This window comes from Dipodomys ordii, unplaced genomic scaffold (genome assembly GCF_000151885.1).
Source record: "Dipodomys ordii isolate 6190 unplaced genomic scaffold, Dord_2.0 Scaffold3, whole genome shotgun sequence".
In the NCBI taxonomy this organism is placed as follows: Eukaryota; Metazoa; Chordata; class Mammalia; order Rodentia; family Heteromyidae; genus Dipodomys; species Dipodomys ordii.
Genome location: NW_012267219.1, coordinates 32,586,223 through 32,602,699, shown reverse-complemented (window position 1 = coordinate 32,602,699; position 16,477 = coordinate 32,586,223). Strand labels below are relative to the sequence as shown.

At 38.6% G+C, this 16,477-nt stretch overlaps 1 protein-coding gene across 1 annotated transcript in view; it reads right to left on the bottom strand.

Moving 5' to 3' along the window:
* Positions 1–1,064: 1,064 nt before the first annotated feature.
* Positions 1,065–16,477, bottom strand: part of Actr6 (ARP6 actin-related protein 6 homolog (yeast)) — a 21,008-nt gene continuing 5,595 nt past the window's right edge. The window contains exons 5-11 of the mRNA XM_013022577.1: positions 14,798–14,933; positions 14,643–14,699; positions 13,532–13,630; positions 13,373–13,451; positions 6,967–7,138; positions 4,433–4,571; positions 1,065–1,230 (exon numbers count right to left, since the gene is read on the bottom strand). Coding sequence (XP_012878031.1) covers positions 1,101–1,230; positions 4,433–4,571; positions 6,967–7,138; positions 13,373–13,451; positions 13,532–13,630; positions 14,643–14,699; positions 14,798–14,933 — 812 coding nt within the window. The 3' untranslated portion in view covers positions 1,065–1,100. The remainder of the gene's footprint in view (positions 1,231–4,432; positions 4,572–6,966; positions 7,139–13,372; positions 13,452–13,531; positions 13,631–14,642; positions 14,700–14,797; positions 14,934–16,477) is intronic.

Here is a 16,477-nt window from a genome sequence, read left to right as displayed (position 1 = left end):
GAAGCGTACCTGATACATCCACTAATGCACTAACACCACACTTTCTTTAAACTGGAAATTTTTGGTGGTTTGTTTATTCATTTGTACTAACACTTGAGCCCAGGGCCTTGAGCATACTAGGTAAGCTCACTAGCACCAGCTATACCCCCAGCCCAAAAAACTTACAGCCTTTAGCATCTGCATATGTTTACTGTGGATCATATGTTTATTGTGGATCATATACCCAAAAACCTACAGCCTTTAACATCTTCATATGTTTATTGTGGATCATATAGAATAATTTTTAATACAAAACACTACATTCCTGGTCACCAAAACAATGGTGGCCAGAAGAACTTCAATGAACTGATTTTAGATTCCACTCTTTCAAACATATACTAAGTAAAAAATTAAACACACATACTTAAGATTAGTCTTTCCAGCTTTACTACACAAACATAAGAATGACAACTTTTAAATAAGTTACTTAAGTGTTAAGAGACAAAGAGGAATCCTATGAGCCTATAAATACATTGGCCAGTTTGTAGTCAATCACACAAAACGACCATCTAAGGAAAACCGAGCAGGATATAGTTTGTGCTTTCAACTATGAAGAATCAAACTGCATTCACCTTAGGAAGAACAGGCTACTCTCCAAAATAGCCTAAGCATTGTTGTAATAGTCTAGCTCCCCCCAAAAAATGGGGGGCTGAGTTAAAGTCCACTATAATAACCTATCTGAGTTAAAGTCTACTATTATAACCTACCTAAGAAACTTTGAAAAATTATCCATGGAGCAGAGTATTTATGTGAGTTCCAAGGCTTTATCTTAGGATAAAAAAAATAACACGGGTCTTTAACCTTAAAAGAACTGTGAGACAGGCTGGGAAGTTGGCTCAGTGGTAGAGTGCTTGCCTTGCATAAATGAGGCCCTGAGTTCGATTCCTCAGTACCACATAAGCAGAAAAAAGCCAGAAGTGGCACTGTGGCTCAAGTGGTAGAATGCTAGCCTTGAGCTGAAGAGCTGAGGGCAGCACCCTGGCTCAGAGTTCAAGCCCCATGACTGAAAAACAAGAACTTTTCAGTTACCATCAATCAAGGCTTTTATTTAGAAATGTCTTTTAAATATCAAACTTCTCTTCACAGATGCTATGTCCATTTTCTTCATAATCTTCTCTTGTTACCACCATATCTTCAAAATCATCATTCTCTGATATCAATTTTCCACCTTCCCAGGAGTAAGTAATAGGGCTAAAAATAAGGTAAAATGAAGGACAAATTATTTTACATACATGAAGAACAAATGAAATGCCTGAAGCTGAAGTTAAAAAGTTGTGAGTTCAACCCAATTTGAAGGAATATTGGAGAAGAGATAGAAATAAGAGTTTCACACGAGTAAACTCAAAAGGAAAGGAATCTTAGTCACCACTACAAAAAAGTGAGGGGTATGGGTGGGGGAAGGGTTCCCCTCTAGTCTCCCAATTCATAGATGCTCTATTTCTAATATAAAAAACAAGAATGCAAGACCAAGATGCCTAAAAGCAGGATCATAATTGAGCTTAACTTGTGTTGGTAGCAGATTCATCATCCAATTCTCTCAGCAAACCATAAAAGTTATTACACCTCTGATAGTTATCATACCTCCCATAGTTATTACACGTCCAATTTTATATATAGGAGAATGATGTTGAGAGAGGTTAAGTCTGGAACTAGGACTCAGCTCAGAACTGTGTTCACAGTCTGTGCTTTCCCTGCTACATTTGACTGCCTCTAATAAATGAAATACTTCAAAAATAACTCAAGATAACCACATGGAAGGATATAGACAATAAATAAGACTAGATCAGCTACAGTATTTACTTTGGTTTAGCTATCTACAACCAAAGTTATACTTTCTTATAATGCAATTATATTTCTATTGTTCCTCTTCCCCAACAGTTTCAAATCTGAAAAGGTAAAGAAAACAGTTTAAATGTTTTCTTTATATTCATTGCCTAACCTTTTATGAAATAGCTTCATTTATAACTTTATATATATTCTTTTTTCTGAGAGAAAAAAACCACAGAAATATTAGAGCAATGGATTTGCCATCAATACATTGAATATTAAAGCTATTTCAGCGAATCCTTTGGCTGGTGATATGTATCTGGAAGACAAAAACCCAATATGCTTCCTATCTAAAGAGAGCATATGAACATTACTGCCTTTTTTTTTTTTTTTGGTCGGTCATGGGGCTTGAACTCTGGGCTTGTGCGCTGTCCTTGTGCTCTTCAGCTCAAGGCGAGCGCTCTACCACTTGAGCCACTTCTGGTTTTCTAGTGCTTTATTGGAGATAAGAGTCACACGGACTTTCGTGCCCGGGCTGACTTTGAACCGTGATCCTCATATCTCAGCCTCCTGAGTAGCTAGGATGACAGGCGTGAGCCACCAGTCCCCGGCTTTGAACATTACTAATTAAAAAAAAAATTATTTCTGCCAGGTGCTGGTGGCTCACTCCTGCAATTGTAGCTACTCAGAAGGCTGAGATCTGAGGATCGTAGTTCAAAGCCAGCCCAGGCAGGAAAAGTCCCCATGAGACTCTTAGCTCCAATTATCCACCAAAAAACCCGAAGTGGCACTGTGGCTCAAAGTGGAGGAGCAATAGCCTTGAGCTAAAAGAGCTCAGCCCAGGCCCTGAATTCAAGGCCCATGACTGACCAAAAAATAAAAATCATTCTTATATTTAAAATTCTGCTTTAGCTCTCTTTGCTTTCCAGCAGCCATGAGTTGTCAACTGTATCTCCATGCCACCATGGACTGAAACTATGAGCTAATACAAGTGTTCACTCCTAAAAAGAAAGGAAGGAAGGGAGGGAGGGAAAGAGGGAAGGAGTGATTCTACTTTAAGTGTAAATCAGAATTCTATAATTAACTAGAGTTAGATATATGGGGTTTTGTTTGCAATTCTGACACGACTGCCAGGATTTGATTATTTAGACATATCTTTTGGTAAGAACTCTTGACTCAAGGTGAAAGAAAGGTGTTAACTCACTGCAATGAATGACACCTTATTTACAATGCAAAAGTACTTTTGGATGACCTGTAAGTCCTTACAACTCCAAAATCCAACTTAATCTTTTTATTTGCTGCTAACATGACAATGATAATATCTTTGTTTTTCTCATAAATTGGATAGAAGGTAGATGAAAGTTTTATAACAGTGGGGAATGAACCTATGGCTTTCTGCATCCTAGGCAAGTGCTCTACTGCTTGACTATGTCCACAAGCCCAATATAAAATAGTTCTGAATTTTAAAAAAGGTCATCAGGTGGGTGCTGGTGGCTCACGTCTGTAATCCTAACTACTCAGGAGGCTGAGATCTGAGGATCACAGTTCAAAGCCAGCCTGGGTAACAAAGTCCATGAGACTTTATTTATTTATTGCCAGTTGTGGGGCCTGAACTCTGGGCCTGGGCACTGTCCCTCAGCTCTTCAGCTCAAGGCTAGCACTCTACCACTTGAGCCACAGAGCCACTTCCGACTTTTTCTGCTTTATATGGTACTGAGGAATTGAACCCAGGGCCTCATGCATGCAAGGCAAGCACTCTACCTCTGAGCCACCTTCCCAGCCCAGTCCATGAGACTCTTATCTCCAATTAACCACCAGAAAACCAGATGTTGTGCTGTGGCTCAAGTGGTAGAACACTAACCTTGAGCTGAAGAACTGAGGGACAGTGCTCAGGCCCAGAGCTCAAGCCACATGACCAAAAAAAAAAAAACAGGACTCTAACCATTCATACAGTGAGACCAAAGGAGAATATTCTTAGGAGAAGATCACAAGGGCTCAATAGCTATGTGCTTATCATCATATAAAATGAAACACTGAAGTGAACTCCAAGAAATGGAAACAAAAGGTCTTTTATTTTTTTGTGGGTTTTCTATTTTTTTTCTGTCTTTCCCCTTTTGTTGCTGTTTTTATTGTTGTACCTTTTGTCTTGTAAGTACACTTGATTTGGGGAGAAGGAGAAACACAGAAATGGTGAGACAAAGGGTGAACTAATTCAGCAGTGATATTCATTAGACACTATGTTGGAAGTGAACTATACAACCTGGGGGGTCGGGAGCAAAAAAACTGGGAGAAAATGAGGGAGAGGGTGACGCTGTCCAGAAAGAAATGTACTCAATACCTGACTTATGTAACTGTAACTTCTTTGCACATCACCTTTACAATAATTTTTTTACATCTCTTAGAAACAAGGACTGATTTACTACAGAGAAGTAATCTTATGTTAATTGATTGCTCATTATATACCAAATATTGTTGCTGGTACTTCACATTTCATCCTATATTAACTCATGGAACATAAGATTCATCATTTGCTTTAAACCAGCAGGCTTTAACTCAAGTTTTTCTACAGGCTACTGTATTTATAAGATCGCTTCCACGATTTTCTCCCATATAAACCAGCACTTACTTTTCAGGCAGCACTACAGAAACATCATAGTCTGTTGGAGTGAGACATCGAACTTCTGAGTAAACCCGATCTCTAAATCCTGGGAAAAGGGAATTTCCTCCCGTCAAAACAATGTTCTTAAAAAAATGTGGCTGCATTTCTTTAAGAGAAAAAAGGAAAAAAAGGAATTAGAAAAAAAATTATCTTTCTCAAAAGACTTTCTGGTTAAAAGTTTACAGAACATCATTACTGGTGGGAAGTCATACAATTAAGACGTAATGAAGTTATACTTAGATATTAAGTACAATAAAACATGAACTTACAGATCTTTAGAAGAAAAAACTAAGGTAAGTAAACTACTAGCTACTTATTATATGCACATATAAGCTACAAATAAATGAGAAACATTCAACAGCAGATATTTCAGTTATTTATAATCCATCTTCCCTAGAATGGAGTAGTTTTATTATAGCTGAGATTATACACTACTGTAAAAATTAAAAAGGTCTTTATTTGGTGGTACTGGAGTTTGGATTCAAAGCTGTGTGTGTGGCAAGCAGTGTCTACTACATAAAATATGCTCCCAACTCTTTTTGCTTTTATTATTTTTCCAGTAGGGTCTCATTTTTAACGCTGGCCTGGACCATGATCTTATTTTTGCTTCCTGCACAACTGGGATGACAGGCATGCACTAACCATGCCTAACTTTTTCAATTGGTTGAAATGGGGTGTTATGAACTCTACCCAAGGTGGCCAGGAACCTTGATCCTCCAGAATAATTTTCATAGCATTTTAAACATGCCAGTCCAAACTGTTACCTTCCTAAAACAGATAAATTCATTGCAAATAATTACCTTAAAGGAAAGCACAAAAACAATCATCATCGCTAATACCTTTAAAGAAAGCATGTTGCAAATAGTTATTAAAGTTACATGACAGCAAACGTTAAGAAACATAAAGTTAACCAGTTCTGAAAGCTTGTAGAACAAGTGGGAACTGGTGGCTGATGCCTATAGTTCTAGCTATTTAGGAGGCTGAGATCTGAGGGTCACAGTTAGAAGCCAGTCCAAGCATGAAAGTCTAGGGGATTCTAATCTCCAATAAAACAGGAAAAAGCCAAGAAGAGCTGTGGCTCAAGTGGTACAGTGCTAATCTTGAGCAAAAAAAGCTTAGGGACAGCACCCAGGCCCTACAGTCAAACCCTAGTACAAGCACACACATGCAGAATCGACAGAGCACCACAGGAGACCACCAGAACTTCAAAAGTACTGGCCAGCCCACCTCATACTTCTGCTCAAAATAGTTTCCTTTTATCAGCATTGACTCTGAAACATAACATTAAACCAGTGTAGGATAAAATGTTGGGTATATCATGCTGTAACTTTATGGCAAATGTGAAATTAATATGAAAATATTTGTAAAATGTTAATAGCTTATGTGACTTGATTTTTTTATTCTTATTGGTTGTTTTAATGAAAGGAAAGCACATTGGATATGCTAGATTTCTTAAGTTATTTCATACAAACTAGAAAGAGAACATAAAAAAAGTACTCTAAAAGCCCTAGGACATTATTTATTTAAATTGTGCTTCAAGATAACTCAGAAGTGGTCACTTCAAGCACCATACTGAAGTCTTATGTAGTTAGTTTTGTATGCTGTCCCAAATACGACCACAAGGCGAAATCAGTCCCATCAATTGCTGAGAAACATTAAATTGTTAAACTATAAATTTCTACTTTGGGTTAAAAGTTTTTGCTGAGTCTTGTGGTATACATCTGTAATTCTAGCTGGCAGTTGAGGCAGAAGGATCATGAGTTCAAGGCCAGCCTGGACTGCACACAAAGACACTAACTCAAAAGGCACATGCTAGAAATAGCGCATGCACGCGCATGTATGTGTGTGTATGTGTGTGTGTACAGGATATATGTATATATATACCTATATATATATGCCTGTGTGTGTGTGTATAGGATATATGTATATATATATATATACCTATATATATATATATGCCTGTAATCCTAGTACTACTGAGATACAGAGATGGAGGACTGAGGCAAAACCCAGTCAGAAAAGCCTGAAAAAAATGTATATATACATATTGTATATATATGTATATACTGTATATATAATCCTAGCTACTTAGGAAGCTGAAAGTTGAGAACTGAAGTTCAAAGCCAACCTGCACAGATATATCCATGAGATAGACTGTCATCTCCAACTAACCAGCAAAAAGCCAGAACTAAAGGCATGGTTCAAATGATAGAGCACCAGCTATGAGTGGTAAAGGGCACTGAGTTCAAGCCCCAATACAAGCAAAGAAAAAAAAAGGCCCTGTCTCAAACAACTAACTCTTAAACTGAATATAATCCAAGATATATTTCTTCATGTTTAAACAAAGCATGAAGAGATTTCCAAAATATAGGACAAAACATGAGATTTGGAAATCTACTGTTATCTGCTATTTCCTGCAATGGTTTTAGAAGAAATAGTGTTCATAGGATTTTAGTTTTTAAAAATTATTCTTCAATATTTTACTCTAATTACTGAGGTACCTTCCGGTAAGTTTTGAATTGAATAGACGATAGCTTCTGGAATTCCCATTTCTTGAATGCCAATATCAGAAGGATTAAATAGTATTTCTGGAACAGCAAATCTCTCATTGGCCAGACGAAGAATCTGTTCCCCAGACTTGTATTTTCCACTCAACACCATCTCTTCCCTTGGCTTAAAGAAAAAAGGTTTAAGCTACATGTTCACATAACTAACAATTACTATCAGTACATAATTAATACTAATTACCATTTTCTTTCCTTTTCTTTTTTTGGCAGTCGTGGGGCTTGAACTCAGGGCCTGGAAGCTATCTTAAGTCTTTTGCTCAAGGCTAGTGCTCTACAACTTTGAGCCACAGCTCTATTTCCTGTACCATTTTCTTGGAAATCTCAGGATTCCCAAAGGTAGAAAAACACGGTCTCTCCCACTACCAAAATCACTCAACTGTTACTGATGCTAATGTGAGTATCCCCCAAAAGATAATCTAGCAGCTTTAATTCCAAACTTTTTTTGTAGTCTTGGGGGCTGAACTCAGAACCTTGCATTTATTAGGCAGGAGTTCTACCACCTGAGCCACCCATTTATCTTCTTTTTGAATAGGCTGTTTTCCAGACAGGCTACACTGGACTGTAAGCCTCTCATTGGTGCTTCTCTTACACATAGCTTGGATAACAGTCATGTTACAGTTCCAGGCCAGTATGGACAAAAATAGGAAATTCACAGTCCAAGTTAGCTGAGGCATAAAGATAAACTGTATTACATAGTATATATAACATATAAAAAGATAAGTTATTAAGAGTAATGTAAGACAGGTACTGGTAGCTCATCAGAAGCTGAGATCTCAGGATTGAGATTTGAAGCCAGCCTAAGTAGATAAACCCAAGATACTAATTAACCACTAAAAAGCTGGAAGTGATGCTGTGGCTAAAGTGGTAGAATACTAGCCCTGTGCAAAAAAGCACACACACACACACAAACACACAAATAAATAGAGTAATATGTAATACCAAGCAATGGTGACTCATGCCTGTAATCCTAGTACTCAGGAGGCTGAGATACAGAGATGGAGGATTGAGGCAAGCCCCATCAGAAAAGCACATTAACCTACATCAATGAAATAATCAGCAAAAAGCAGGGCTAAAGGCATGGCTCAAGGGATAGAATGCCAGCCTATCAAACCTAAGGCCCTGCATTGAACCCAAGTACTGCCAACAAATAAATAAATAAAAAAGATTAAGGTGTATGAAGAATATTATTGGGCCCTTAACATAGTTACCCATTCTTTGTTTGGATTTCAGCTTCATCAGACTTTTTTCCCCTGAATCCCAAATACAAACCCTTGTATCTCTGCTATCACCCTATACTCTTCTCCACAACCTATGTTGTTCTCCATCAAAGTATGAGGCATACAAGCATGTATTCAACAAATTCTTTTTTTTTCTTTTTGCTTACGTGGTGCTGAGGAATCGAACCCAGGGCCTCAGGCATGTAAGGCAAGCACTCTACCACTGAGCCACCTTCCCAGCCCCTCAACAAATTCTTGAATGGCACACAACCAATGTGTATTAGGAATGTTACAAACATTGGCCTACTGAATTCTCACATGGTCCTGTAAAATGGGCCCATTTTCCTTTCCTTAATGACTTCACTGGACTCACCAACGTAATCCATACAGTCACCCAATATACACAGGAAATATCCCTCCCCTTATAGTGCCATTCTAAACTTCAGAATGAATGATTCAGATTTCTATAATGTGGAAAGTTTGTGTTCATAACATTATTCTTATTTTTTTTTCTGGAAAGCTAGGTGCTGGTGACTCACACCTGTAATCCTAGGTAGTCAGGAGGCTGAGATCTGAGGATTGTGGTTTGAAGCCAGCCTGGACAGAAAAGTCCCCATGAGACTCTTGCCTCCAATCAATTCTCAAAAACCAGAAGTGTTGCTGTGGCTCAAAGTGGTAGAACACTAGCTTTGAGCAAAAAGAGCTCAGAGACAGCACCCAGGCCCAGAGTTCAAGCACTATGACCCACAAAACAAAAGAAACTCAGGGACAGAACCTAGGCCCTGGTTCAAGCCCCAGGACTGGCACCAAAAAAATTTCTTGGAGCCAGGCACTGGTGGCTCACAACTATAATCCTAGCTACTCGAAGGCTGAGATCTGAGTATCAAGGTTTCAAGCCAGCCTTGGCAGGAAGTATGAGTCTGTGAACTTATCTCCAATTAACCACCAAAAATGGTTTAAGTGGAACTGTGGCTCAAGTGGTAGAGCAATAGCCTCAAGCAAAAACAGCTCACAGACTGTGCCCAGACCCTTCTTGAGTTCAAGCCCTAGGACTGACACACACAAATAAAGAATTCCTGGAAATTTCACAATATTCTAGGAAGAATAAGGTATACTATAAATTTCTTTTAGTCCAATTAAACTATTACTATAGTAACACAAAGAATTTTTTTTTTTGGTCGGCTGTGGGTCTTGAACTCTGGGCCTGGGTGCTGTCCTTGAGCTCTTCAGCTCAAGGCAAGCACTCTACCACTTGAGCCACAGCGCCACTTCCAGTTTTCTGGTGGTTAATTGGAGATAAGAGTCTCAAAGACATTGCTGCTTGGGCCAGCTTTGAACCTCGATCAAGAATATTATTCTTCACAAAGAGCGTAGTCTTCCTTCTTATGAAGGATATTTCCTATAAATATACAAATGCATAAAGGATATAACTTATTTTGTTAATACTGAAAAACAACATGAGATATATGCAAACTTGGGGAATTTCTGTTGATAAAACACAAGCTTAGCCAGGCACTGGTGGCTGTAATCGTAGCTACTCAGGAGGCTGAGACCTGAGGATCTCAGTTCAAAGCCAACCCAGGCAGGAAAGTCCGTAAGACTTTTTTTTTTTTTTTCAGTTGTGGGGCCTGGGACTGGGCGCTGTCCTTTAGCTCTTCAGCTCAAGGCTAGTACTCTACCAATTGAACCAAAGTGCCACTTCCGACTTTTTCTGCTTATGTGGTGCTAGGGAATCGAACCCAGGGCCTCATGCATGCAAGGCAAACACTCTACCACTGAGCCACCTTCCCAGCTCCATGAGACTCTTATCTCCAATAAACCACCAGAAAACCAGAAGTGGTGCTGTGGCTCAAGTGGTAGAGCATTAGCCTTGAGCTGAAGAACTCAGGGACAGCACCCAGGCCTAGAGTCCAAGCCCCAGCACTAACAAAAAAAAACAAACATGCAAACAAAAAACCACTAGCTTATCTATAGCCCTGATTTACAAAGAGGGATCAAATATCTAAAGAGGTGAAGAGGTAGCACTAGATGTCCTTTTTAAAGGGCAGCATTGAAGCCATTAAGTGTTAATGTGTAACCTGGTATATAACAGGTAGGGTTTTGTTGAAAGACGTTTTTGCTTTGTGTTTTGAGACAGGGGCTTGCTATGTAGACTTCAACAGCCTCAAATTTATGATTCACCTGCTTCTGTCTCCCATATGCTGGGATTACAGGCTTGTACCACCATACCCAGGTATGTATTGTTTTTAAAAGTATAATCCCAAAAAGTTCTTTTGCTCTTTTACAGACATGGACAAAGGAATTTGTAAGGGCTGTTAAAGTTATTTTAGTTGATGTAGTCTGTAGCTACTGAATAGTCTTCATCCATCTACTTCTAGTACCATTAAAGAAATGACCAATTGGGGCTGGGAAAGTGGCTCAGTGGTAGAGCGCTTGCCTTGCATGCCTGAGGCCCTGGGTTCGATTCCTCAGCACCACATAAGCAAAAAGAAAAAAGCCGGAAGTGGTGCTGTGGCTCAAGTGGTAGAGCGCTAACCTTGAGCTCAAGAGCTGAGGGACAGTGCCCAGGCCCAGAGTTTAGGCCCCACGACTGGACCCAAAAAAAAAATAATAATAATCATTAATGATTACTGTAATATTCTCAATTTAGGTCAGACAAATTTTGTAGACATCAGCTTTCTGATAAGACATTATCATGGAATTTTTTTTTTTTTTGTCGGTCATGGGGCCTGAACTCTGGGCCTGGGACTGTCCCTCAGCTCTTCAGCTCAAGCCAAGCGCTCTACCACTTAAGCTACAGTGCCACTTCCGGTTTTCTGGTGGTTTATTGGACATAAGAGTTTCACGGACTTTCCTGCCCCGGCTGGCTTAGAACCACGATCCTCAGATCTCAGCCTCCTGAGTAACTAGGATTACAGGTGTGAGCCACCGGCACCCAGCATCAGTTATAATCTACAACGATATTATAGACCTTATTATTTTATTGCTATTGTTCTTATCATTGCAAATAAAAAAAATCAAGGCTGCAAAGTTTCCCCAAAATTAATATATCTTATAATATATAACATACGTTTATATGTGTATATATGTACACATTATATAAAGTACATATAATGCATATCTATACACAAGTCTATGTGTGACATGTGGATAGACACATAGACATGTGTGTCTACTTGCCTTGTGCATTCATTTTTTTGGCAGAACTAGGGATTGAACTCAAACCCTCTCCCATGACAGAAGACTCTATCACATGAGACATACCTCAGATCTTCTATTCTTTGTTTGTTTGTTTGTTTTTGTCAGTCGTGGGCACTGTCCCTGCACTCTTCAGCTCAAGGTGAGTGCTCTACCACTTAAGCCATGGCGCCACTTCTGGTTTCCTATCAGTTTATTGGAGATAAGGGTCTCACGGACTTTTCCTGCCCGATCTGGCTTTGAACCAGGATCTTAAGATCTCAGCCTCCCAAGTAGCTAGGATTACAGGCATGAGCCACCAGCACCCGGCAGATCTTCTGTTTTATATTTTGTTTTGTGACAGCACCTTTCTAACTTTGCCCATGCTTGGCTCTAACTCATGACCTTTCTGCCTCCACTTTCTGAGTCACTAAGAAGTATACCAACTTGAATAGCTAAAAATATTTGAGTAAATAATCAAAATCTGAATTCTAACAATAACCTAAATATAAAGCCTCTCAAATATTTTTTCAGGTTATATAATATTGTTTTTCTAAATTCATACTTAGCTCTTGTTGAAGTTACTGAATAACACCTAATAATGCACATAGTGAAGTACTGAACTCAAAAAACACATTTTAGAATTAGTCTTCCAATGCAAAATGCTAACTTTCATACATGAGTTCAAACATGGACTGTGAATGAAGTATAAATCTTAAATTAACTCATGAACATTAAGCCACTGTCTTGTTATTTTTGCAGTTACTTGGGTTTGAACAGACATACTAAGTATAATTACATAAAACACAAGTATCTATCAGCTTAATACACTTTAAAAAAACAAGATTCCCTTTCTTCATTTAGTGTTACCATTTATAAAGTCTTCCACTTTAATTTCATGAATGTATTCCTAATTAACATAATAATTCTTTATAGAATCAAAGTACTTATGGCTTCTAAATCATGTTTCTGGGATTTATCTATGTGGTCATGTACCTGTATTTCATTTTCACAATTATTTTCTTACATAAATGAATTTTTAAAAATTTCTTTCTATAACAGGATATGTAGACTGTTCTCAGTTTTTTACCATTCTATGGTATAGTGTAGTAAGTAGTATCATATGTCTCTTTATATTTCTTTTTTTTTGTTTGTTTCCCTGACACTACAGTTTGAAGTCAGGGCCGGGGCACTGTAGCTTTTGTGCTCGAAGCTTGAGCTCTACCACTTGAGCCACAGCTCCAATTCCAGCATTCATTGGAGTTAAAAGTCTCATGAACTTTCCTGCCTGGTTGGCTTTGAACTATGATACTCAAATCTCAGCTTCCAGAGTAACTAGGATTGCAGGCATGAGCCACTGGCATTGAACTCCCTTACATTTCTGATGAAACATTTTTTAACCTTCCAACCGTTTTCATCAAGGCAGTAAGTAGATGGCAAACTTTGTATTCATTAAACACAGACCTGTCTTTACCTGAGATGATCAAAGACAAAACAGAATTACTTAATTCTGAAATACAAGAGAAGCTGTTTCTCAACACTGAGTGCATTGGATTTTGCCCTTTACAATTGACAGGCTCATTCCATCAGGCTAAACATGACTAACATTCAGTCCTGGGTCAGCTTTGTCAACCATTTTCAAAACAGGAAAAACACCTGGATTTAAAGTAATTCTTAGGTAAACAGAAAAGGCTAAGTCATGATATAGGTAACAATCTTATTTATCTCCAATATTTATCTCATGTGCTGTGATTTGGCTAATAGTTCTTTGTCTAAATAAATTTAGTAAGAAACCTATTAGCCAAACTTACATACTTTTATCTTGTGAAATGGCCACCAGGAAGGCAGTCAATCACAATTGGGTTAGGCCTGTCAACCCAGCTAGATGACAAATGCTTTTCAATTCTGATTGAGGTAGTCACTTGAAGAGGTTTTTCAAAAATTACCTTACAGAAGCCCTTTTTAATTGTACTGAAATCAGGCAAAACATAGTCTATCATTACTGTATTATCTTCTCCTTTTAACCTATAAGACAAAAAAAAAATTTATGAACTATTTCAATTATATGCACTATCACCCAAAGTCAATATTACAATTATACATACTTTGCGATATCCATGTCTCTGTAAAAATCCTGAGACACATAGCATACATCTTCTTTCACCTGATTAATCACATGTGTTTCATCCATAACATGTAACTGCCTACAGGAAATAGAAATTATAAAATATGAAATGGAAAAAATTTGAATATAACTTATAATGGTCATTTAAAATATTTTCTTGGAATTATATTTCCAAGTAACTGGTTTTTGAAATATTACATTCTTGAATGTGTAACATACTTTTTTTTTTTGGTCATGGGGCTTGAACTCTGAGCCTGGGTGCTGTCCTCGCACTCTTCAGCTCAAGGCAAGCGCACTACTTCTGGTTTTCTAGTGGTTTATTGGAGATAAGAGTCGCACAGACTTTCCTGCCTGGGCTAGTTTTGAACTGAGATCCTCAGATCTCAGCCTCCTGAGTAGCTAGGATGACAGGCGTGAGTGTGCGCTCAGCTGTAAAAATACTTTTAATTGTATTTTATTTTGTCTCTTCCTTTTTGTTAGTGGGGATCAAACCCAGGACACTACTTGCTAAACAAGTGCTTCACCATTGTGCTACATTCCATACCTAAAATACTCTTAATTTTATAAAAATACTCTAGTGTATACTTAATCTGCACATTATTCCTTGAAAGGAAGTTATTAGTTTATTTTTAGATAAAGAAATTGGAAATAAACCCAAGCACTGGTGGATCACACGTGTAATTCTAGCTACTCAGGGACCTGAGATCTGAGGATCACTGTTCAAAGCCAGCCCACGTAGGAAAGTCCATGAGACTCTTATCTCCAATTAAACACCAGAAAACTGGAAGTGGTGCTATGGCTTAAAGTGGTAGAGTGCTAACCTTGAGCGAAAAAAGCTCAGGGACATTTTGCAAGCCCTGAGTTCAAGCCCCATGACCAACAACAACAACAAAAATTTCAAGAACACCTATCTAGATTTTAGGAAAGGTTTGGGATAAAGGACAGTTAGTCTTGTCTTGGGGGTGCAGTTGAATAAGAGGAACAGTTTGTTTGGATTTCTGTTTTGCTTTTTGTTTTGTTATTTTTGTTTTTGATATATAAAGTTCATTCTCAACCCCCTACGCTTGCAAAGAATCAAAGCCAAGGAATACCTGTAAGATATGATCTCCTTCAGATGGTTGGTTAAGAGTTTACCTCCCACATTTATCCTATAAGGGGAGAATTCAATCTGAGTTCAGTTTTCACACAGTTCACCCTAAGAAATTATATGAATTAAGAAATAATATGAAAATTAAATGCAACTCACCGAATAATTGCTTCTTTTTTCTTTTTACTTCTACAGTAAGGAACTATATGTGTAAAGGAATACCCACTGTCTACAATGATGCAACATAATTCTGAAGGATTATCTCGGAAATATCGATGTGCACTGAGAGCCCCAGCTATTAAGAAAATTAACAAACATTTTAAAAATATTAGTAACATTAAGTAAATGTATACCACTAACTTATAGACAAGCAGCAAACTAAGACAAGTGCAAAAACAAAACAAAAAGTTATGTTCACAAATCTCACAAGATCTCTATAAGTTTAAAAAAATTAAGTCATATTTATCTGGTAAACATAAAAAATTGTGATCAGTTTTTTTTTTTTTTTTTGTCGGCCGTGGTGCTTGAACTCTGGGCCTGGGCGCTGTCCCTCAGCTCTTCAGCTCAAGGCGAGCGCTCTACCACTTGAGCTACAGCGCCACTTCCGGTTTTCTGGTGGTTTATTGGAGATAGGAGTCTCACGGTCTCTCCTGCCCGGGCTGGCTTTGAACCGGGATCCTCAGATCTCAGCCTCCTGAGTAGCTAGGATTACAGGCGTGAGCCACCAGCGCCCGGCTGTGATCAGTTTTTTAAATGTAAGTTTTTTAGCATAATGCAGTTGTTAATTACTGAGCATTTACATGCCAGACTCTATTCTACACTCTAGATAAGCCAGGCACTAGAGGCTTACACCTTGAATACTAGATACTCAGGAGGCTGAGATATGAGGACTGAAGTTTTAAGACAGCCTGAGCAGACAAAGCTAAAAGACTCTTACTTTCAGCTAACCATCAAAAAGCCAGTAGAGGTATGGCTCAAGTGGTAGAGTGCTAGACATGAAGGAAAAAGCTGAGAGGACAAGAACCTAAGTTCAAGCCCCAGTACACACACACACACACACACACAAACTCTATAGAGTCGATGCGTTCTAAAACTTGTAATTGTATATGTATATAAGCATATACATGTGGGGTTTGTTATGTTTTTTTTTTGGGGTCCGGTCGTGGGGCCTGAACCCTGGGCCTGGGCGCTGTCCCTCAGCTCTTCAGCTCAAGGCTAGCGCTCTACCACTTGAGTCACAGCACCACTTCCGGCTTTTTTCTTTTAGCTTATGTGGTGCTGAGGAATCGAACCCAGGGCCTCATGCATACAAGGCAAGCACTCTACCACTGAGCCACCTTCCCAGCCCGTTATGTTTGTTTCTGTGGGAAACTGCACCATGGGCAAGTAAAGGTAAATAATCAAAGCAGTATCTTTGGAGCAGGGTTTTTCCAACTTGGATCCACAAGACACTTTGGGTCAGCTAACTCCTTTATCATCTATAACCTGCATCTATTCAACACCAGTAGTACTCTACTAATTAGGTACTGTCTCCAGCAGTCAAACATTTCCTGGGACCAAAATCTCCACTGGCTGACAACACTTCTGGAGATTATCCTTTTAACTGTTTAAGTCTATAAGCTAATTAAAGACTTTCATTGTACTGATCAGGTAATACAATAATTCCCTTTAATATACTTGCTTCTAGATATTAAGATTCTTTTCACTTACATTGGCAGACAAAAGTGGTTCACCTTATTTGAAATAATAATGGCACCAGGTGCCGGTGGCTCACGCCTATAATCCTAGCTACTCAGGAGACTGAGATCTCAGGATTGAGGTTCAAAGCCAACTGGGGCA